This window comes from Opisthocomus hoazin, chromosome 4, assembly GCF_030867145.1.
Source record: "Opisthocomus hoazin isolate bOpiHoa1 chromosome 4, bOpiHoa1.hap1, whole genome shotgun sequence".
NCBI classification, from domain to species: domain Eukaryota; kingdom Metazoa; phylum Chordata; class Aves; order Opisthocomiformes; family Opisthocomidae; genus Opisthocomus; species Opisthocomus hoazin.
In genome coordinates this window covers 76,304,424-76,327,961 of record NC_134417.1, presented here as the reverse complement: position 1 = coordinate 76,327,961, position 23,538 = coordinate 76,304,424, and the positions used below count along the sequence as shown (strand labels likewise).

At 41.7% G+C, this 23,538-nt stretch overlaps 1 protein-coding gene across 1 annotated transcript; it reads right to left on the bottom strand.

The window, feature by feature from the left end:
• Positions 1 to 4,954: 4,954 nt before the first annotated feature.
• On the bottom strand, positions 4,955 to 23,250 carry RAB18 (RAB18, member RAS oncogene family). Its single transcript, XM_075419590.1, has 7 exons — positions 23,083 to 23,250; positions 20,422 to 20,477; positions 12,181 to 12,242; positions 10,248 to 10,320; positions 8,344 to 8,462; positions 8,197 to 8,263; positions 4,955 to 6,222 (listed from the first exon to the last, which is right to left on the bottom strand). Exons 1-7 carry the CDS (start codon positions 23,148 to 23,150, stop codon positions 6,044 to 6,046), a joined length of 624 nt encoding a protein of 207 aa, XP_075275705.1. The 5' UTR covers positions 23,151 to 23,250; the 3' UTR covers positions 4,955 to 6,043.
• Between the last annotated feature and the right edge of the window lie 288 nt (positions 23,251 to 23,538).

The following is a 23,538-nucleotide window of genomic DNA, read 5'->3' as shown; positions in this document are numbered from 1 at the left end:
AGCTCTGTTTTAAGAGCCAAAAGGAACGTTATGAAATCCAACAAAGAGAAAGAACCACCCCAGACACCAACACATGCTGCTAGACACCAAGTGAATGTCAGCCAGCACAGTGCCCCTGCAGCAAAGGCAGCCAACCACCTCCTTGGCTGCATCAGGAGCTGCATTGTCAGCAGGTTGAGGGCAGTGATCTGTGCCCTCTTCAGCACTGGTCAGGCCACACCTGGAGTACTGTGTCCAGTGCAGGACTCCCCAGTACAAGAGAGACATGGACAAGCTGGAAAGCTTCCAAGGAAGGGCCCCAAAGCTGACTGAGGGACAGGAGCATCTCTCCCATGATGAAAGGCTGAAGGAGATGGGACTGGAGAAGAGAAGGCTCAGGGTGGATCTTCTCCATGTATATAAATACCTGAAAGGAGGGTGCAGAGGGCAGAGCCAGACTATATTCAGTGGTGCCCAGTGACAGGACCAGAGGCAAAGAGCACGGATTGGAACACAGGAGCTTCCCTCCGAGCATCAGGAAACAATTTTTCCTCTATGAGGGTGATTGAGCACTGTCACTAGTTTCCCAGGGGGGTTGTGGAGTCTCCATCCTTGGAGATACTCAAAAGCCATCTAGACACAGTCTTGCACAACCAGCTCTAGGTAGCCCTGCTTGAGCACAGGGGGGTGGACCAGTTGACCTCCAGAGACCCCTTCTAACCTCAACCAGTTTGTGTTCAGCACATTGTTCAGGAGAAAAACCTAAGTCAAATCACCTCTAGGCAAATGGGATCTCTGACCTCAGGCACCCCAAGTACCTAATTAATGTAGGATTTCTTTTATTTCATACCAAGCATAGGGTATGAAGTTCAAGCTGAAGGTCAGGGCTAACACACAATCTCTAACCAATATAATATGTTCATATATACACTGAATTTATATATTGCATTGTATATTTTAATAAAATAGACTGATGACAAAGTATGTTTTCTAATTATATTCAACATGCTTGTTATATTGTATATTTTATATATTTTGTGTATATATTATACATTAAAGGTATTATATTATTAAAACTGCCTTCACAGTTTAGGCAGCTCTTCCCTGAATCCCAGTTTACAGTTTTGCTCCTAACCCTAAGTAGCTATGATCAGCTCCAGACCTAGCTATGTCAACAACCAAGTTTCATGCTGTCATGAACATCCTGATAGCCACACTCCTCGGATCAGAAAGTCCAGCCTAACAAGCATTTAAAACTGGGAATCAAGCACTCCTGTCAAAAGGATCCAACCAGATGACTTGTTCCCAGAGCCAAGTAAATCCAGAGCTGATCATCCATGGAAAACACTAGAAAAGTTTTCTTCCAGCCATGATTTGGCACTATTTTAAGGCTTCTTCTGGGGTTTCTTTAATCTCCTAAAATAAAGAACTAGACCCCAGGAATTCCAGAACTTCACTAGGCATTTTTCTATCATTGTACATAAAATGTCCACAGATGCTACAGAAACTAGTAGCATGATAAAAAAAAAAAAATCTTCAGTAGTTAACCACTATGACCATTTAAACACCAACAGAAAGGACCAGATGTTACTCTGGCACAAGGACAAGGACAAAATTTCTTGCTCTTGTATTAAAATCAGCCATAGAATGTAAGCATGCAGCAGCCTGGAAACACACGTTCACAGTTATTTGCCTGTATAACCCTTCATCCATTTTTAATTAAGGTGCCACAGGTACTCAAGAGCATGGTATGTGGAAACCTTAGAAAACCTGAAGCAGTTTTAATGGAGAGCTTCTCTCTTTTTTCCCCAAGAAAGCTAATGCTGTTGGAAAGCGACCAGGAAAAACACCTTGTATTTCACCCTTGAAGGCTCAAGTAGCTCTGAAAACCATGCAATGATTTGTCTGGCAACATGGAAAAGCCCTACTCATGCTAACATTGCTTCCTGACACCTTCATGAAGGACAGCAAGACACTGAAAACTACTACAGGAGCTTTGAATAAGATAGCACACACGGGCTGGATGCAGCATCTTAAACATTTGTATCAATCCTCCAGTAGCTAAATAGCAGTAACTTGTGCTGAACACAACACATGCGGCCAAAGTTATTCAAGTGTTGGAAAAATGCATCTAGTTCAGCCTCAAAACATACAATTATTACACTCAGCCATGGAGCAACATTAGAAGAATTATTATAGTTATATGTATGCTTCAGGTTACTGGTAAACAAGGGAACTCACAAAACGATGCATAAAGAGCAGTCCCCACTGTGCTATGTGATGGCTGCAAGACCACCACCATTTCCTGAAGTTCTGACAAGGTTGATGAGACAGTCACTGGCATTGTTTGGGGACTTACTGAACTCACGTTTTCATTTTGTTAAGACTTTCTTTGAGCCGTTAATCTCATTATTGCAGTAGGAGAACAGGAAAAGGGATGCTGTAGTTTGGATAAAAGCCCCACTAGCAATTAAAAATGAAGTGCATCTTGAAATCGCCACCAGAAGCCTGTCCCACCTCCCTTTTTGAAACAGTAGAAGAAGAAATCCAAGACAAAACCCGTACCAACACTCAGTAGTATTCTTAGGTAAGCCCAAGATGCAACTGCTATGCCATATATATATGCCATATATTGCTTGCATCAGAAATAGTGTGGCCAGTAGGAGTAGGGAGGTGATCATGCCCCTGTACTTAACACTGGTGAGGCTGCACCTCAAGTACCGTGTGCAGTTTTGGGCCACTCACCACAAGGACGACACTGAGGTGCTGGAGTATGTCCAAAGAAGGGCAATCAGGCTGGTGAGGCGTCTAGAGAACAAATGTTACGAAGAGCGGCTGAAGAAAGTGGAGCTGTTTAGTCTGGAGGAGGCTGAGGGGAGACCTTATTGCTCTCTACAACCACATGAAAGGAGGTAGTAGTGAGGTGGGTGTTGGTCTCTTCTCCCAGGTAACTAGTAATAGGACAAGAGGCAATGGCCTCAAGTTGCATCCAGGGAGGTTTAGGTTAGATATTCAGAAAAATTTCTTTACTGAAAGAGTGGTGAGGCATTGGAACAGGCTGCCCAAGCAGGTGGTGGAGTCACTGTCCCTGTAGGTGTTCAAAAAACATGTAGATGTGGCACTTCAGGATGTGGTTTAGTAGGAATGGTGGTGTTGGGTGGATGGTTGGACCCAATGGTCTTAAGAGGTCTTTTCCAACCTACGATTCTATGATATTCTTCCAGGCTAGTGTACAAACTACAGAAAATCTCTGCCAGCCACAAGTACTTAACTGCTAGTCAGTATTAAAAATATTGACTACAGAGTAAATGAACTGGAAATAACTTCAGCTTTAACTATCTTTCATGATCATGTAAGATTTCTCAGTTATCCTGGTTTAGTATTTTCCTATAAAACTATCTGCCATGGAAATGGACACATTCTCCTTACCTGATGAAGAGCAAATGGGTATCCCCACTACCCCTCAGCTACCTACCGAGGTATTTGGAAGGATCTCTTGTGAATACTTCTCTGAAATAAATACTCAATTTTCCACAAAGACATAGGCTTAAATCAATATTAAGCAGAGATTATGATACAGCTTGCAATAGTTTCAGACATGTTTGCATTACAACAGTGAAAGTGCACTTGGAGATAATGGGGATACAATTCTGACCTGCAAAGAGGAAAAACAACTTTGAAAATATCAGAACAGGCTTACTTGAAAGATTGCAGCTTCCCCTCCCCCACCCCCCCCAAAAAAAAAAGGAGAGAGAAGTGGAAGGATTGAACAACAACAACAAAAAAAAGTACCAGGGTAAGAGTAACTGATGCTAAATTCGCTCTGTCAAGTACCAGAAGCACAGGAACTCACCCCTCCAATACACAGCTTCTTGACAGAGCAATGAGGAAAGGAGGTGTGACTCTATGAAAAGTCGTTCCTCAGGGTCATAACCAAAGACACTCAAAAGCTGAAGACAGAAAAACTAGTCGCAAGTCAATTAAAAAACATCTGCTTTAAAAAAAAAAAGCTGCTCCCAGTCTCACTAAATATGCTGTTTCAGAATACTCCTCTCCCCAGAAAAATTCTGTGGGAAAGAGGGAGCAAATGACTTGATTCTTTTCCAGAACAACACCCACTATTCAGAGTACCCTGCAGTTCCTCCCTCTGACATGAGCTGTCAGATCTGGCAAAGGCAGAATGAAAGATGAATCCAGGTCTGCAATAAAGACCTTTTGTGAGAAACTGAAAATACAGTCTCTTCTCAACATATGGATGCACCCAGACTATGGGGAAAATACGCATGGAAATAAATGGCAGGCATCCACCAGCATTATACTTGCCCAATATTACTGAAATAATACTAAAATAATTAGTTATTCAGAATTTTAATGCTCTTACAAGTTCTCTGCTGCTAGCCTACAAAAAACAAAAATCCTTTCACCTCAATGCTAACAAGCTTTGCTCAGCCCACATATTCTGCAAGAAACAGTAATACAAATATAACATTTTAATACAGTATGTGTGTGTAATTAATATTAATTATATTTACATATTTAAATTATCCTACTACATTAACAATACTATAGATACAACATTTGGTAAAAACTACTAGCATGATTAAGTCTACAAACTTTGGTATTGTTTTCTAGCAAGTGTAAAACAGAATAGGAAAGAAGGTTTTCCTGGGAAGAATGTATTTTAACAGAAACAGGCAAGACCTGCTGCAAAATACAGATCACGTATGCCGACATTTACACAAAACCTTGCAGTAATAAAAGGTACTGTCATTCGCTGTATTTACAAGAAACTGCCCAATAGCTCAGTTACCGATTGCATTGTAGTGATTATTTAAAAGAAAAAACCCACAACACAGCATCCTTGTCTTGTCCTTCAGAAACCAGAAAAGATTTGTCCGTAAGAAGTGACCCTATTTACACTGTACGTGCTAGAAAATATACAACTCTACAATAGGAAGAGATTAGAAAAATTGAATACTGTGGAAAAAAAATTTATTAATCTATACAAGTCTTCTGAAACAAACCATTGGCTTTGATACAGTAAATTCAAGTGAATACTCAATGCAATAGTATTTTTCCATACAGAGATGAAGAAGCCCTATAGCTTCCCATTTAGTGTCTGTGACAGGAAGTTTTCTTTCTGAACAAGTAGCTGCACAGAGCAGACATGTGATAGAGATCTTCACAGCCACAGTGAGCTACAGTTTGAGATAAAGTTATATTACAAACATTTAGGAAAATTAGACATCCGTACTGCAGTGTGGCAAACTGATTCACGATGAAAGAACAAAAATGTCACTCAGACCCCTTGCCAATAATGAAGACTTTCTACAGCAAGTCTAGAGTAGATTGCATCATAAAAACCTAGAGTGCAAGAGTACCACAAATTTAGTATATAAATATCACAGGATTAAAACTCCAGTTAAGCCATCAACTGAAGTAATGATTAAAAAGAAAAAAGGGCATCCCAGCTTTTGCAAAGGAAGCTTTCAAAGCATCTCTTCAAGAAAGTGCTGATACCAACTACGGCCTGTATCAATCTGTATTTCAGACAGCTCTGCCGAAAGACAGAAATTTAGCAGATTTGCCCAAGAACTGTATAATCTTGCTGTTTTTAATACCATAAAAAAGCATTTTTTACGAAGAGATGAAATGTAACATTTATAGCTCACACTGTTTTCACTGTGCACAATACGTAGTTCTATAATTTCAAGAGTATTTAAAAATAAGACAAAGAGCAGACAATGCAGTCATGTGTCTGTTAGATGGGTTTGTTTTGAATAATTACATGATAAACGTATACAGTTGTAAAATTTTTAGTGCATTAGTTCTTGCACATTATTTATGTTACTTATAAAAACCTGAAGATTGCAAATTGGGCATGCTTACCATAACATTTTCAAACTGGGAAAGCTAAAGAACATTTTTCCTACAAGTGTTCACTGCCATGATACAAAACAAGTATGTGCAAACTGCAAGGTCCCTAAAAATAGCATTTAATGAATTTATGTACAGAAAGATGTCACTATCTGTTTAAATATGCAAAGAATAAGCTTCCCAAAGTTTATAACATAGAACAATATCCACCACATGCTCCTCCTCCTCCATATCCTTCTTCCTTGTTTGATAACTTTACACCTCTGTTTTGGCTCTCACTCTCCCACAGTCCAGGAGTCTGAATGATTTTTTCAACAAGTTCTTCAAAGGCACACTGTACACCATCACATGTTTTCGCACTTGCCTCTGGAGAAGGGATGCAAGAAGTCACATGTTAGCATAGCTTCCAGTAAACTGTTTAGTATTTCCGTTTCAGTTAAGTCTCAACCTACAACTTAGACCTACAACTTCTACAATACATTCTACACAAATGTAGCAGTGCCAAAATTAGCAGGTATGCAGGTTTCTGTCACCACACAAAGCAGCACCTCAAAAGACTCTTAACAGAAGAGCTTCCAAGTTGAATGTCAGTAGAATATATGGAGTCAGCTATAGCTAAGCTTTATCTTCCTTCAGTAAGAAGAAAGGAGGGTTCTACTAACTTAAGATGTCTGATAAGGCTTGTTGCTGTCCTGTGTTTCAGTTCTTGTACATTAGTCAGAACTGCAGTACCACCATATCATAAGAAGCAAGGACCCATTCTGTAGGATTATAGGTCAGCCTCCACTGTACAATTCAAGTGATAAAAATCAATAAGGGATCTAATTTCTTCTGCAGTTAGTAGAATTCTAGGTAATTTCACTCAGGAGCCTTACTTTGACTAAGCCCAAGAATTTGCTCACAGGGTATATTACGAGAGCAATAGATACCATCCAAAACTGTTTAGTCCCACTAGGGCTTGTCCTGTTCTCCTACACAGCCATGCAGATACCTAGCATATATAGCCTGCAGATATACATATTTAGTTACAGCTTATTTTTGTCGGGTCCGGAAGAGGGAGACAAAAATGATCTGAGGGCTGGAGCACCTCTCCTATGAGGAAAGGCTGAGAGAGTTGGGGCTGTTCAGCCTGGAGAAGAGAAGGCTGCAGGGAGACCTTATTGCAGCCTTTCAGTATCTGCAGGGGGCCTATAGGAAAGATGGGGAAAAATCTTTTTAGCAAGGCCTGCTGCAATAGGACAAGGAGCAATGGCTTTAAACTAAGAGAGGGTAGATATAGACTAGATATAAGGAAAAAATTTTTTACAATGAAGGTGGCGAAACACTGGCACAGGTTGCTCAGAGAGGTAGTGGAGGCCCCATCCCTGGAAACATTCAAGGCCAGGTTGGATGGGGCTCTGAGCAACCTGGTCTAGTTGAAGATATCCCTGCTCACTGCAGGGGGGTTCGGCTAGACGACCTCTAAAGGTCCCTTCCAACCCAAAGCATTCTATGATTCTACGATTTTTCATGTTTCTTTTCTTCTTCCATGCACTTCACAGCTTATGCCTCAACTTTGAACTTCTATTTCCACATTTGACTGTAGCCAAAAAGAAACACAGCAAGGTACTAGACAAAGGTACCTCATTAGTCAGAGATGAAGAGCATAAGTCTAAGTACAGAACATGTCAATGAACTGCTTTGCTACTGGAGTCATCCTATAAAATAATCCCTGCTGATCCTTAAATGAAACATGGAATAAACTTATGCATAAAGAATCACTTCACCACCTACTTTAATTTATCATGACAAGGTTTTGCCTACAACAGCCATCTCATTTTGCAGCAAGATGAGACCAACATATTTGCTTCAGTCATGATTATGTTATTATTCAATCCTACCCACCATTTATAAATTAAATATATTCCTACCTATTTTTACATCCCAGTTCTAATACAGATTTCTGTCAAGTACCAGCTCTTTCGCTACACTGAAAGCTGGCCACTAGTATCAGTTTTCCCTCTTTCATTTTGCTTCTGGTTTTAATTTAGCAAGTCGTCTGGGAAAAGAAATCAGACAAAACCCCAAACCTAAAACAGGTTTTGTCAGACAACAGTACAGCCTATATTCAGCCCTTAATCCTTATGAATCTCAGTATACTCGGCCACAATTAGAATAGGCATCTGGAAATATTTAGGGACAGTTTGACAAAGATGATAGGTATTCCCATTTTTTATCTGCTGCAGCCGAGAAATATCACTAATTGGATTGTACGTATAAAGACTACCAGTCCTACAGAAGTGGTGCTTTTCATTACATAACAAAAATCAAGTAAGATCCCTGCAAGTATCTGTAACATACCTATGAACAACATGGAATGCTTTCTTGCAAATTTGAGACCTTCATTTCTGTCAACTTCACGGTTTTCCTATAATAAGACATAGTATCAATAACCATTACAAACAAAATACACCAACAGATTACTTACTGCCGTTGAATTCGGTTTACCTTATCAATCTTGTTTCCAACTAGCATTTTCACTATGTCATTCCTTGTGCAGTATGTTTCCAGTTCATTTAACCAGTTATCCAGCTTGACAAAAGTATCTCTTCTTGTGACATCATAAACTGAAAGATATTAGCAATATTATTTCCACAATATTTTTCTAAGAAATACAGCTTACGTTACAAAAGGAGCAAAAATTAGGCTTTTTCAATTAGAAAACTGAAGGAGTCCCAAGGATTCCACTATACTTACTACAGCACGACAATAATTAGAAAAAAGGTGAACATCCACCAGCTCAGATCACTGACGATACTAATACATAGCAACTCCAAGATTCATTTGTCTACTTTTCTCAGACTAGTTTGTCTTGAGACATCCTAGCTTACAGGCTAGAGACTATCATTCTTCAAGTAATTCTATACTTGCAGCTCCTTGATGTAGGATACTTTTAACATCACTAACACAAAAGATATGTGAAGAGGATGGCATGACCTTCTGCACCAAGTTAGTAACATTACAACTCAACACCACTGCTATGCCACTGGCTTAGCTTAAAACTAAACTGATCACCAAATCCTCACAAATACCAGTGAACTACTGAATTTTCAGCATTTTAGTGTTTTGAGCTATTTAGCATTTGTATGGGACATAAGTAATAAGCCATAATAGAAGCAGAAAGGGCAGACAAAAAGCAGACTTTGTCAAACCTACAACCCGCTACCCAGGACTTAACAGCTACCATTTCAACCTATGAAAGTATTTTTTTCTTCATTCTCACATCCCATGTGCAGACAGGCATGAAAAGATTGTTTCGATCAAATCTATATCTTGGCTTGCATGAACAACCTTATTTTCAGGAAGTCATTTAAAAAATAAATAGTCAGGAGAAGATTATTAAATGGAATGGAAGGGCTCCCAAACAGTGCTTGTTTACTTCTACAGCTTTCAAGAGTAAGTGGCAGGTTCAGTGCCAGCAATTAAGTGACTTGACAAGACATGCCTTGACAGCATCTTCCTATACCAGGAAGATTATGCAACTCAGAATTCAAACTTGGGAAATAGTACATACAAAACAAAACCTACCAAGAAGTCTCATCACAGAGGTTATTCCAAGTTAAACCATTTAACTGCACACAGTGCCTTATCAAGAATCTCTCAAGTCAGACGCAACTTCAAAAAATTAAACTTTATTCCCTGCCCTTACTTTAGTTAGCTCCTCACTTCTAGCAGTGGAGAAGCTGAACTTCATTGCTCAGTGGCTAGTTAACAGGTTGCCAAAGACAAAAGAAAAGCAAAAGAGACTTTACTGTGAAGTTGCAATTAAAGGGTTTGTCCTGGATTTCTCCCACACAGACTAATGCTTTTTATGCTCCCAGCTAGTGGTTTCTAAGTGATTCTGACTGTGTAACATTCCATCCGTATGGGGACACAAATAGCAAAAAAATCCCAGCCAGACTCCACAGTGTTTACATTAATTTAATTAGGAAAAAGGAATAGGGAGAAGAAAAGGAGAAAGCTGTATACATAGTGATACAGAAAGAATACACTGAGAAGAAGAATTTTTTTTTTTTTAACTCTGGACTTAGTGAGCACAGGCAAAAACCAAAAGTAATAAATAAAAGGCAAATTCCTCACAGCACAAGGACAGCTCCAAGCTATGCCTTCAAAAAGCAGTAGCTTTTAATCTCATGCAAAATTCGGTGGTTCTCAGGCTCGTGAGATTGACTACATGAGAAAGAGGTCTGACATCAAATTCAAGGTCCTTTAATACGAGTTGTTTGGCACAGATACAACAATTTTTAATATCTATTAGATATAGATATATTAGAAAGGTTACATGAGTTTGTATATCTCCAATGCACGAGAAAACCACAAATATTCAAAACAGTACACAAAGCTATACTTACCTAGGATAACACCTTGTGCACCTCTATAGTAACTGGGTGTTAATGTTCTGAAACGCTCCTGACCTGCAGTATCCTAAAAAGCCATTCAGAAAGTTCCATTATTCAGAATTTGAGCAGAATCTAGTTTAGCTTTCAGATATTCTGTTTCTAATGAACATGCAAAATAAGATTCGAAGTACATTGAACTACCAGATTAACTGAGTTTATACCCTCCCCTGCTGTTTTACGGCACATTAACTTTGAGATTTCATGTAGTCTGTCCTAGAAAATACCTTTACACTGTTAGCTGTAGCGAATAACTGGACTATATAGCAATAAGACAGCTATTTCTATGGAAGCTTTTCTTCTGCAGCTAGCACGGCAGCAACCAGCAAGACAGTACTGCAGCTATGCTTCCAAGGGTTTGTAACAAGCATCAAAACCCATGGCAACAAAACTGGTTCCTTCACTTCAGTCACCTTGGTCCAACTAAAGTGGATTCAGTGTCAGGATAAATGCATTTAACCTGCTATGAGAAAGCAGAAGCACCAATAAGTCAGAGGTTTTTCTGATTTTAAGTAAAGTTGAATTTACATCCCCAAATTTAAGTGACCCCAGGTTAGAAGAAACACATGAAACTGTGGATTCAAAACAGTTCCCTGCCAAAGAACCTGAATAACTGAACTGGACTTTCCAAAATTCTGCAAGTCACTCGGTCTGTCCCACACATCTCAAACTGGTTTTGTGTCACGATACACCTTTACAAGCTTTTCCTTTTCGGTTTACCTCACAATTCTTTCTTCATATTCACCAATATGAAAGAAGATAAACCCTAAGTTAGTTCTATGTAGTATTTTCCATCTCGTGATCACTCATTCTGCTATCAGTCTGGTTTTCCTCCTGTATGTCTATTTGTCAAGTTGCTGCAGTTATTTTCCTCCTCAAACTCATTTATTTTAGTGATGATTACTACTGTCACACTAAGACATAAGTCCTGTGTGATAGTTCAGATATGAAACACTCTCACAGCAACACAAGTATTGCACTGTTTCACATTCCACTACTGTTTCCCAAAGAAGTAAGTCAGGTATCTTACTTACATACCTGAGGAACAAGGTTTCATTCTTGCCTTGCTTGCTACAAGAAGTCACAATTGGATCTGAATATTCAAAAGGTGCTTCAAGTCACACAAGTGTGGAGGCTGGTCTGCAGAATGTTTAAAAAAGCTTGCAAGTACTTTTTCTTTCTTCACCTGCCATTCGTTTAGAAGTTCTACTTTTAACTAGAGCAGATGTTGAACACTCCATGGCTAAGATTACCAACATCGCCTCTTCCTCTTTGAGCTGCATCTGCTATAAGTAACACTGACCTCAAGCCTCTGAAAGTCTCTTTGTACAAGGGCTACAAAGTTTTTAGTCTAAGAATTGTTTTGAGAGGTAACTTTTGAGCATAAATTGAGCATGCAACAATAATTCTTAACCTGTTAATACACTACTAAATTTTGCCCATAATGTTTAGGTTAAGAAATGCACCCTTCTAAAACTAGTCAAGTACAGACAAGAACGATGTATACAGGGAAGTCTCAGATTAGCAAGAGCTAACTCTTTTCAAGTTAAACAATGAACTATGCATTTAAAAAAAAAAAAAAACTAGGAATGGCCACATTCACAGTTTTAAAAGTCCAATTGATTTAGTACCATTTTATTCCTCCTTTTCTCTACTCCTATCCCAACCAGACCTGACATCAGTGCTGCAGAAGCAGCTCATAGGCAACAGAACTGTCCCATTAGCCAGTTGCCCCACAGTTCATTCCACCTTCTAAATGGCTCAGTATTAACCTCCCACTTGTCCAAATCGCCTCCATAGTAAAGAGAAAAGAATTCTATACAAACTGTGCATTATACAAGCCAGGAGTAAAGCAGAGCAATACATTAAGAACTTAGGAGGGACCTACCCATATTGCCAGCTTAGCTTTGTTTCCATCAACTGAAATAGTTTTCACCTTGAAATCCACCCCTAGAGGAGGAAAAGTATTTTAGTTCTTCAAACATACTACAACTATTTTTGAAAGATAAAGTAAAAAGAAAAAAAAAAAAAAAAAAATCAAACTCCGAAAACAAGTTGTGTTTTGACAGGAGCAGGAAGAGTAAGTTTCATCAGCTATTTATGAATCTTGCTCAAAACTCAAGATTTTGTTTCTGAAAGGCTTTTGCAAAAGCCGAAGGACCTTTTAAGCCATTGACTCAAAATATTTTACGGAAGTAAGGCAAATACTACATTTCCTGTATTAAAGCACATATTCCAGGACAAATATTCAAGTTTATAATTCAAGCGGATTAACTTTCTATTTATTATTCATACATGCATTCTCCCTGAATACACCCACCATCTTGAGGAACATACTTTCAAAATAAAGAAGGAAGCCGCTTTCATGTATCTGCTCTATTTTCCTATCTCAAACAATCTGACCAAGTCCCATCAAGGTGATCATGTGGAGGTAAACTGATATAGACAAAGACTCCTTTACTATGATCGCTATCCAGTGAGAAATAATGTTAGATGACAGCAATTCCTGCAACAAACACGTCAAATAAGCTTTGGATGATTTGAACACACAGTGTATCTCTTACAGGGATCCCAGCAACATCAGGGACTCACCAATACCACGGTCAATGACAAAAAAAAAAAACCAACACAAACCACAGACCAGAGGGTAACAGTTCTGCTGTTGATAAGTGATCTACCTCAAAATCTGACAATTTCTCTTCCCGTCCGCTTTTTTTTTTAAATACACAGCTACTAGCAGCCCACACTTGCCCAAGGACAAGCTGCACAAAACTCAAGCCAAGGAGGAGAAGTTGTTAATGACTGTGCAAATTTAAAGAATACAGCAACACGCATCAGTTTGAGAGGCTGGGTACAATTATGATCCATTTTGCTATAACTTAATCCTTTGGTTATCAACAGCAAGTGATTTAGGATGAAAATAATGTTAACATACTGATGTTCTTAGCTGCCCAGAGCATGGGAAGCTGAGAGGAGGAACAGCTAGGACAGTTGACCCAACCTGGCCAAAGCAATGTTCCATACCTCATGGCATCACGCTCAGTATCTAAGCTGGGGGAGCTGGCTGGGGGCAGCGACCACTGCTTAGGGACAGGCTGGGCATCAGTCAGCAAGCAGTAAGCAATTGTATTGTGCATCACTTGTTGTGCATATGCCACTATTATCATCCCTTCCTTCGCTGTCCTATTAAACTGTCTTTATCTCAACACACAACTACTTCTTTTTTCCCCACCCTCCCCCCCATCCCACTGGGAGAGGGGAGCGAGTGGCTGCATGGTACTTAGCTGCCAGACAGACTTAAACCACGACAGCAAGTAACTGGATGTATGTTTAAAATATTTTGGAGTGACTCTCACTCCCCACCAGGCAGCAGCCCTAAAATGAAGTAGTAGTGTGGAAAGTTGACATCTTTATATGAACAGCTTTCAAGTGTAACAGCAAACTGTTTTGCACTTTGACTTGAAACGGCAGTCATTGCACTTGCTACAAGCATTTCTGTTTTAACTATTCTAACACAAGATGTTTAAGTAGGGCCTCATGATAAGTGCACTGCACTTCTGTTCCCAAGGGCATGCAGATTACAAACAAGTGCAAACAGCTGCCAAAATATATCCAACTTAAAGTCACAGAGGGTATACAGAATGCTTAAGAAACTGCACACTCCAAGCAGATTTAAGACTTCACTGCAACTGAGGTTTAAAAGAGCTTCATTTAAAAAAAAAAAAAAATTACACACAATTTTCATTCCACTGTTTCACAGCTTCAGCCCACTAGTGTTCCCTGAAGCGTCAAGTGATTTTCAGACTACATTCTGCACTGGAAGAAGCCCATACTCTATTTCTGGCAAAATTTTGCCAAAGTATACGAACTTTTGCAGTAACGGAACAGAACTCTTTTTTCAGGGACTAAGACTCTTAGTCCGTAACTTCACAATAATACAACGCTCCATGCCACGTGCAAGGATGGTACATCATCCTAGTTATGTTCACAGAAAAGAACAGTCACTATTAACTTTGTTTTAAACACCAGTTACTAGAACTTTACCTTGTTCATACAAGACTGCTATGCTAGTAAGTTGACTGAAATTGATCCTAAAGAACATCCTGTCCTGTCAATTTTTCACCACTGAGTGGTAACTTTTTGAGAGTCTTCTCTTCCACTGTAATTGCACGTTTCTTTCCCTGAACTGTAAAAATCACCATTGCTCAGCTCACAGCACATTCTTTTACCCATTAGTCTGACACCAAAACCTGTAACTGTAGATATTACAGGTCTACCAGATACTTAACATAACAAATCAAAAGTATGTCATAGTAGTTTCAAGAAGGAAAAATTTTCCTTCGGACAAATGTATTGGGTGTATTGTGAAGCCACAGTATCCTTCTCCGACTCAGTAAAAAAGACTCAGTATCTTCTGTCTGCACAGTTCCGCAATTTTCATTTAATGGAAAAGTGCATATACACCTTTATGTTAGCCTTGCTGCGGGCTTAAATTCAAAAGACTACGCTTTAAATTCTGCATGAGACAATGCTTTAAATTAAGAAACTAAAATAGTGAATAAAACCCATGTGTTATTGGCTGATCACTGAAAAGCAGGAGTATGAAAATGAACTAATAGCACACCAAAATATATCTTTTAAAGTGATCAAGACACAGCAGGTATAATCCTAGTAAACCAAACATACAAAATCCACTTAACAAAAATAGATCTTTTTACTAACTAGGACTTTGATTATCAATCTGCCATAAAAGAGGACAAGTAGAAAAAAAAATGCAGGGCTCAAGAAAATCTTGTTAAATTGAACAAACAGGGTACTTATGTTCCCTAAATACTTCAGTGAAATATAGACATGTTTGTATGACAGATGTCAGTTCTGAGCTTGCAAGAGTGATGTTTCTACCCTTGACAACAGAAAAGCTGACAGTGCTTTCCACCCTGCCTCAGAAGGCAGTCAGAAACAGGACAGCACTACCAGACTGTACTCCGGTGCGTTGACACCTACCGCCTCAGTCAGATGGACTCAGCACTACACACTAACATACTACGGACTTAAGAGTCTGCAAAGAATAGCTCTGTCACCTGCATGCTGCTCTCGCATTTAGGCCAGCATACCATGCTGTATTTACAGGAAGCACAAAATCAGCTAGACTATTATTTGTGTTGGAGGTAACTGACAAGCTGAACAGCTTGGAGTTGGAGGACTCCATGTGCAAGAAAGGCTAAAAAGTTAAGAGACACCAGATCTGTGCAATACATTACTTCACTTATGAAACAGGTATTGTGCTGCATGCTTACCTAGAATCTCTTACCAAAAGAGCAAACAAGTAAAGACAAGCATGAGCAGTAAGGACAACAGAAAATACTGGGGTATATATAGTCTGGTAAAATCCATGTGATGAAGCCCAGCGAACAAGTTAGCCTCAAGAAAACGACAGGAGAACAGGCGATCTGCCAGACTGAATAAAACATAGTTAATCCAACTGCAGCTACTGAAGTCAAAATATTTGCCCAAGGCAGCTTATTCTCCTGAGAATACCACAGGCCTTTTACAAAATTCTGGAGAAAAAACACACAAAACAATAGTTTAGGGTTTCATTTAAATTGCACCCAGTAGATTTGTGCAAGCTACAAAGACAAGGTACATCTCAACAGGTCATTGCAAGTGATCAGTCATGCTGCAGTCAAGGCTTTCCCCAATGTTGTGGTTGTGTGCCCAGCTGTTTGTTGTTTTGGGTTTTTTAAATATATAGCATATTATCTCTTCATTTTCTAATCCAAATAAAAAAAATAGTCATTTTAACTAGTACAGCAGTCAGTATGTAGATGACATTGAAAGATGACATTATCTGTAGTCAATTCTTTCATTTTGAAAAAGCACCATACTCTGCAGTCTCAACAGGAAAGCCTTAAAATTATTTAAAAACCTCTTCCACCCCCAAACTCAAAGTAGCATCTGATCAGCACAAAAGAAATCCAGGTCAAGATTCACAAAGTCTTTTGGCATTTCACTATCTTGTGAGTACCTGAATTTGGCACCTAGGATCTGTCTTCATGCAGCAGGAAACAGCTATCTCTAAGAACTCACTCCAAGTATTTTATCTGTATGAACAACAAATCCTGCCCTGAATTTAAAGTTGACATGTTGCTTCTTAACAATACACACACCAGAAAAATGGCAATGTCACAGCCTAGTAGTTTAAAAAGCGTGAAACAAGAAAACAACTATGAACAACCCAGATTCTCTTCCCCTTCCAGTTCAGTAGGAAAAAAATTAGAAGAAAATCATCTGCTATCTATCTCACATGAGTGCTCCACACTCCATGCTATAGGACTTTCACAGCTGGGGTCACAGTAGCTCTACTGCACAATACTACCACAAACATCAGCTAGAGAGGCCTAAGAGCTAGGGTGATCTAGGCCAGCATTTGCTCAGTCTCTAGAAACTTCCTTCTCCTGCCAAATGATCATGTTCATTCTAGCTTAGTGTATTTGTTTCTGAACTCAAACTCTATTTGAAGCAATGCCCACACTGAGTACTCTTCCTTCTTTTCCAAATCAGAAATAGAGCAGGGTAGGACCTGCCAGTAGATGCCATACTGACAGGGTAGAATCTGCCAGTGGTAAACCTTGAGTTGTTGCTGTTTAACAGCCAAAAATTAGCTACCACACATACTGTTGTTGTGCATTTTGACAAATCCCAAAGAGGAAGAGTTACTTCAGGAAATAATTCCTTAGTTTCTCAAATAGTGCACTGATGTCAGTTTTTGACATTCGTAAAGAGTATATATGGATGGACAGCAGAATGAGAAAAACCACAATTAAGAAAAAAACTAAAAAAATAAAAATAAAGATGCCTACACTGAGACCACACTAGTCTATTGCTATTCAAACATCATGAAAGCTAAAATAGCCATTCTGCACTGACTTCCTGGTCCACATGACTGACATATCAAGAAAGTAATGTGATTTGAAGTATAGACAGTGCCAAACCATTTGAATACAAGATGCCATCTTCACCACCTGGTCTGTTACATTCCTGTTGCCTTCCACCCTATCCTCCTCATGAACTGAGGTCAGGCTACTTGCAGAAGTCCATTTCTTACAAGCAACGAAATGAACAAAAAAAGGCCATGTTCCTCCTCTTGGCTGCTCAGTGCTTTACATGAAGCAGTACTCCTGTACCTTATTTACACTGTTGAAAAATAGATCAATTTATTCACTTCTTAACCAATTAGACAGAGCTGGCTTTGTTTACCAACAGCAGAACTCAAAGAAAAAAATCTGATACAAGTCCTCAGCCTGAACTCTTCCTACAGAGAAAGTAAAAAATGCAATTCAATGCACCGTGTGGAAAAATTATCTTTATTTTCCATTACTTCAGTTATTAATTTGGCAGAGAGCTGCACCACATTCTTAGAAGTTTCGTTTTGCTTCCTTTGACAGCCATCTACATAGTATATAGAATCACAGAATCACAGAATGGTAGGGGTTGGAAGGGACCTCTGGGGGTCATCTAGTCCAACTCTCCTGCCCAAGCAGGGTCACCTACAGTAGAGTGTAGAGGACCTTGTCCAAGCGGTTCCTGAATATCTCCAAAGAAGGAGACTCCACCACCTCCCTGGGCAGCCTGTTCCAGTGCTCCGTCACCCTCAGAGGGAAGAAGTTCTTCCTCATGTTCAGACGGAACTTCCTGTGCCTCAGTTTGTGCCCATTGCCCCTTGTCCTGTCACTGGGCACCACTGAAAAGAGCTTGGCCCCATCCTCCTGACACCCACCCTTCAGATATTTGTAAGCATATATTAGGTCACCTCGCAGCCTTCTCTTCTTCAGGCTGAACAAGCCCAGCTCCCTCAGCCTCTCCTTGTAGGAGAGATGTTCCAGTCCCCTCACCATCCTCGTAGCCCTCTGCTGGACTCTCTCCAGTAGCTCTTGATCTTTCTTGAAGTGGGGAGCCCAGAACTGGACACAGTACTCCAGGTGAGGCCTCACCAGGGCAGTGTAGAGGGGAAGGAGAACCTCCCTCGACCTGCTGGCCACACTCTTCTTCATGCACCCCAGAATGCCATTGGCCTTCTTGGCAGCCAGGGCACACTGCTGGGTCATGGTTAACCTGTCGTCCACAAGGACACCCAGGTCCCTCTCCACAGAGCTGCTCTCCAGCAGGTCTGCCCCAAGCCTGTACTGATGCATGGGGTTGGTCCTCCCCAGGTGCAGGACGCTGCATTTGCCTTTGTTGAACTTCATCAGGTTCCTCTCTGCCCAGCTTTCCAGACTGTCCAGGTCACGCTGAATGGGAGCACAGCCTGCCGGTGTATCTACCACACCTCCCAGTTTGGTGTCATCAGCAAACTTGCTGAGGGTACATTCTAACTCTTCATCCAGGTCGTTGACGAAGAAGTTAAACAAGACTGGGCCCAGTACTGACCCCTGAGTGACACCACTAGTTACCAGCCTCCAACTAGACTCAGCGCCACTGATGACAACCCTCTGAGTTTTGCCATTCAGCCAGTTCTCAATCCACCCCACCGACCACTCATCCAGCCAATGCTTCCTGAGTTTCCCTAGGAGGATGTTATGGGAGACTGTGTCAAAAGCCTTGCTGAAGTCGAGGTAGACAACATCTACGGCTCTCCCTTCATCTACCCAGCCAGTCATGCCATCATAGAAAGCTATCAGATTGGTCAGGCATGATTTCCCCTTGGTGAATCCATGCTGACCACTCCTGATAACCTTCTTTTCCTCCACTTGCTTGTTGATGACCTCCAGGATAAGCTGCTCCATCACCTTTCCCGGGATGGAGGTGAGGCTGACCGGCCTGTAGTTCCCTGGGTCCTCCTTCTTGCCCTTTTTGAAGATTGGAGTGACATTGGCCTTTCTCCAGTCCTCGGGCACCTCTCCTGTCCTCCAGAACCTCTCAAAGATGATGGAGAGTGGCTCAGCAATGACATCCGCCAGCTCCCTCAGCACTCGTGGGTGCATTCCATCGGGGCCCATGGATTTGTGGACATCCAGATCACTTAAGCGATCCCTCACACAGTCCTCCTCGGCCAAGGGAAAGTCGTCCTCTCTGTAGACTTCCTCTCTTACCTCCGGGGCCTGGGATTCCTGAGGGTCTGCCCTGGCACTGAAGACTGAAGCAAAGAATGCATTCAGTAGCTCTGCCTTCTCCGCATCCTTCGTCACCAGGACACCCGCCTCATTCAGCAGTGGCCCCACATTGTCCCTAGCCTTCCTTTTGCTGCTGATGTAGTTGAAGAAGCTCTTCTTGTTGTTTTTGACATCTCCTGCCAGCTTCAATTCCAGGTGGGCTTTGGCCTTCCTCGTCGCATCCCTGCACGCTCTGACCACATTCCACATATCCTCCAGTCTGGGCCACCGTCCTCCAGCACAACTGATTTCACTGTTGGTAGGTATCATACCAACACAACAATGCCACATCACTGCTTTTTTCCCCAGCAGCTCTAGATTCTTGGCTCTCTTCCATTCTTCTCAAGAGCCTAGCTGCCAAGAAACTGATCACTAAGTAGGAGAGAAAGCGCCATACTATAATTTCTTGCCTATAGAGGAAAAGCAGTAGCCACAGAGCCCAGTACGCTTTAGTATTGTCCGGAGTTGCAAGAGCTAACCTTCCCTACTAAAGGGAGTCTTAAGTCTTCTTAAGATAGCTACCAAGTATCACATTGCACAGAAGACAAGTTCTGGAAAGCAATGTTACTATTCAAACAACTTGATAGCTATCTTGCACAGATAAATCAGTAGGAGACATAACAGTAGCTCTTACATTTCCATTTTAGCCTGAAATGCCGGCAAAGAGTGAGCTGCAGGTTATTCTACTAGAGCTTTTCACTGGCTGTACCTATGACTTCCATCTCCATGGTGAAGTGTGACATTAATATCTGTTTTCCTAGCCAAGGATATATTTTTGCATAAAAGGGACAACTACAGGCCAGTACTGTCAATGCTCTACACCAATGAGTACCGCATGCTAAAACCATGTCCACATCATTCCTTCCTTACAGAGAAGCAGACGTGTGAACTTCACTACTGTTTAGGCAAGTCTGAACAAACTACAATTTCATACTGAAACTGGTATGGATTTTTCTAAGGTAGCACCAGCACGTACTTACCAATCGTTGCTGCAAGTTCTGGGTCAAATGTATCATCTGTGAAGCGCAGCAGAAGGCTGATACGGAGGGAAGAAAAACAAGAGTTAATTATTATTGCAGCATATCATAGCTTGCCAGAAGCCTATAAATTACAAGTCTGGAAGTAACAGCAAGATCACACAGCTAAATAAAAAACACATCTCATTTTTCCATAATGTCTCTCCTGCAACAAACAAAGAAGGGAACACTAAAACAATACAACAGACATCCTCTGCCAGAAGAGCCCAGGCCTCTTCTCTGTATCTACTGCCGAATATGTCTCATTCAAAACAAAGTACCACAAAAATTGTCAAATCAGTTGCCTCAACAGTCACATGTTCTGCTTCTCAGAGCGTTTTATGTCTGTCTATCTTATTCTATTTTTGTTCTCCTAGAATTTGATACAAAAGTAAGATTTTTTTTTGGTTTCATATTGCCTCACACAGTATTTCTGTAAGCTTGAGAAGTAAATTCTAAGTCAGCTTTTCACCCCAGAAATAACTTCTTCAACTGGGCACACAGTTGAACAGTAAGGACTACACCCATCAGAAATAAAGACGCAGAAGTTCAAGAGTACAATTAGTTCACCATGGTTTTACGATTTTTTATCTTTTTCTATATAATGCCTTTCACATACCAACATTTCCCCCCTATTCCAATGGATACGTTTGCTACCAACAGAACTACTACAACTAAGATTTACCAGCACATCACACTATAGTAGCAGGGTCCCATAATGCCACTGTACTTGTGCCAAGTATAAATACTCTGGCAAGAGACAAGGATTCTTCAGCATACAGTTTTTTAAATCGCCAGTCTTCTGCATCTGTGACAAGTGTATATTACCATGTGGCAGACAGCTGTTTGCTATGACTGACAGCTTCTATTCATTTCCAGGCTAGAGAAACTAAACAAAGTCCTATTTATTTCTGGTCTTTCCCCCTCTCCCTGCATTTTTTTTCATCCTCTCTTCTCTTTTGAAATGTGAATTTAGCAGCCAAGTCCTTTTTAGCATTTGAACACAGTCCTGCAGTGACAGAAGAGACTACCGTAATTCCTTTACTTAAAAAAGGCTGGGTGACAACTCTGAAGTTAGCCACGGACCAACCTTTTTTTTTTTCTCCTTATTCCAGAACCCCAAAACCAATTGGTAGCTTTATTAACCAAAGAATAATGAAAATGAAAAAAAAAAAATCAATAGCACATAAGTTTTTACTGGTACCTTCCAACAGTTGTATCAGGATGCTATTTAAGAGCAGCTACTTTTAGCTACAACAAAACTAGTTTTGTCCAAAACACACAAAATATGCAACCCTCATACTGCCACTAGAATAAAAGCATCAGTTTACAAGTCTCGAGTGCTAAGCCCAGCCATCTTCTACCTTCCCTTTCTTTCATATTCAGATACCGTCTTCTACAAAGCACAGCACACTGACAGGGACCAGGTTTAAGACAGCAGTTTGGTTCAGAAGTCAGGACTCCAACCACTTACTACATCATGCTAATACAAGTTTAACATCTCGCATTCCCTAGTTAAGTAATAGGTAAGTGACACAAATTCAGGAATAGCTCAATATTAAGTTCTGTACCTGAAGAGCTATAGTGTTATTGTCCTGTAACAATTTTATTTCCTCCACATAAAGTCTCTTTTAACAACTTTTCTGATGTGAAGAAATCAGTGTGTAAGTAGGTGTACAAAAACATCGTGCATAATATCCATCTTGGGAAATATCCTTCCATATGGCCACATATAAAAGATGACCTCAACTAAAAGAAATTTGCTCAGATTATGTCTGTCATGAGAGGCCTACTGTACTGGATTATCAACTCAGTCGCTAACTCAAAGAAGTGACTCGCAGATTTTTAACAAGTTTTTTTTTTTTACCCATTTAGCAAAAGACTCGATTACTGCCATAAAAACACCAAGTCTAACATGACACGTGTGGCACATTCCCAGATGCCCTCCTGCATTTATCTCCCACTTCCTTTATTAAGATCTATGCCACTAACAAAAAAAGTTAAAGAAAAAAAGACTGAAAGACAAGAAAGGTAGCTTACACAAGCGCCATGAAGAGGGCACTGGATGGGGGGAGGGAGAAAAATCAACTTCAAAGTACTTGAGAAACAGTATAATTAGTCAGCAGAAGAATCAGTGGTAGAATACTTCACTGCCTACCTCATGTGCCCTACCCCCACCTCTGCACCCAGCACTGGGTCACTTGTGACTCTACATGTACGTATTACGGAGCAGATAAATCCCAAATCATTACGCGGATGTACGCGCACGCGCCTCTCCACAGGCCACAGGACACGGGGAGGTCCAGGCCTCCCCCGCCCAGGCCGGCAGAGCTCTGCTTCCTCTCAGATTCCAGCCGGGCGAGGCAGACAGCAGCTCGGGCCGGAGGCTGGGGGCGGGCTGCGGCAGAGGCCGGCAGCCCTCCGCCCGCAGGAGGGCCGGCCGAGAAGGGGCGAGGAAGCTCCCCCGCGGGACCTAGCCCTCCTCCGGACGGGCCGCGCCCAGGCCGGGCGGCCGCTGAGGCAGAGGCGGCGGCGTCCGACGCGGCGCCGCGGGGGACTAGGCCGGGCCCGACCGATGCCCCGCGTCGTGGCAGGAGAGGCCGGGGGAGGCCGGCACCCCCTCACCTGGACTTGCCGACGCCGCTCTCGCCGATGATGAGGATCTTCAGGGTCGTCAGCACGTCCTCGTCCATCCCGGCGGCGGCGCACGGCCCGGCCCTGGCGGACGCTCCCTGCGCAGCCTACGGCGGCACAATCTGCGCCTGCGCGCCCCACTCGCCGCCTGCCCCGCGCGTGCGCCTCAGGTGCGCCAGCGGCGGGGGGACAGGGAGAAAAACACCCCCGCCCCTGCGGGAGGCGCATGCGCAGAGCGAGGGGCGCCGCGGCGCCGCGCGTTTGTTTACGGCGGGCGGGGAAGGCTCTGCCCGCGCTGTCAGTGCGCGCCTGCTCACTGCGGCCTTGCGCACGGCGGAGGGGTGCCGCGGGGCCGGCCGCGCGCGCGCAGCCCGCTCCGTGGGGAGCGGGGCGGTTGTGCGGTGGCGTCAGGAAGCGCGGTCGGTGGAGGAGAATTAGTGAAACTGC

Coding starts and splice junctions, on each gene's coding strand:
- RAB18 (XM_075419590.1), bottom strand. CDS start 23,150: ATGGACGAGGACGTGCTGACGACCCTGAAGATCCTCATCATCGGCGAG. Junction 20,478..23,082: donor AGCGGCGTCGGCAAGTCCAG/GTGAGGGGGTGC, acceptor CCTCCGTATCAG/CCTTCTGCTGCGCTTCACAG. Junction 6,223..8,196: donor GCATTCCATGTTGTTCATAG/GTATGTTACAGA, acceptor TCCCTTCTCCAG/AGGCAAGTGCGAAAACATGT.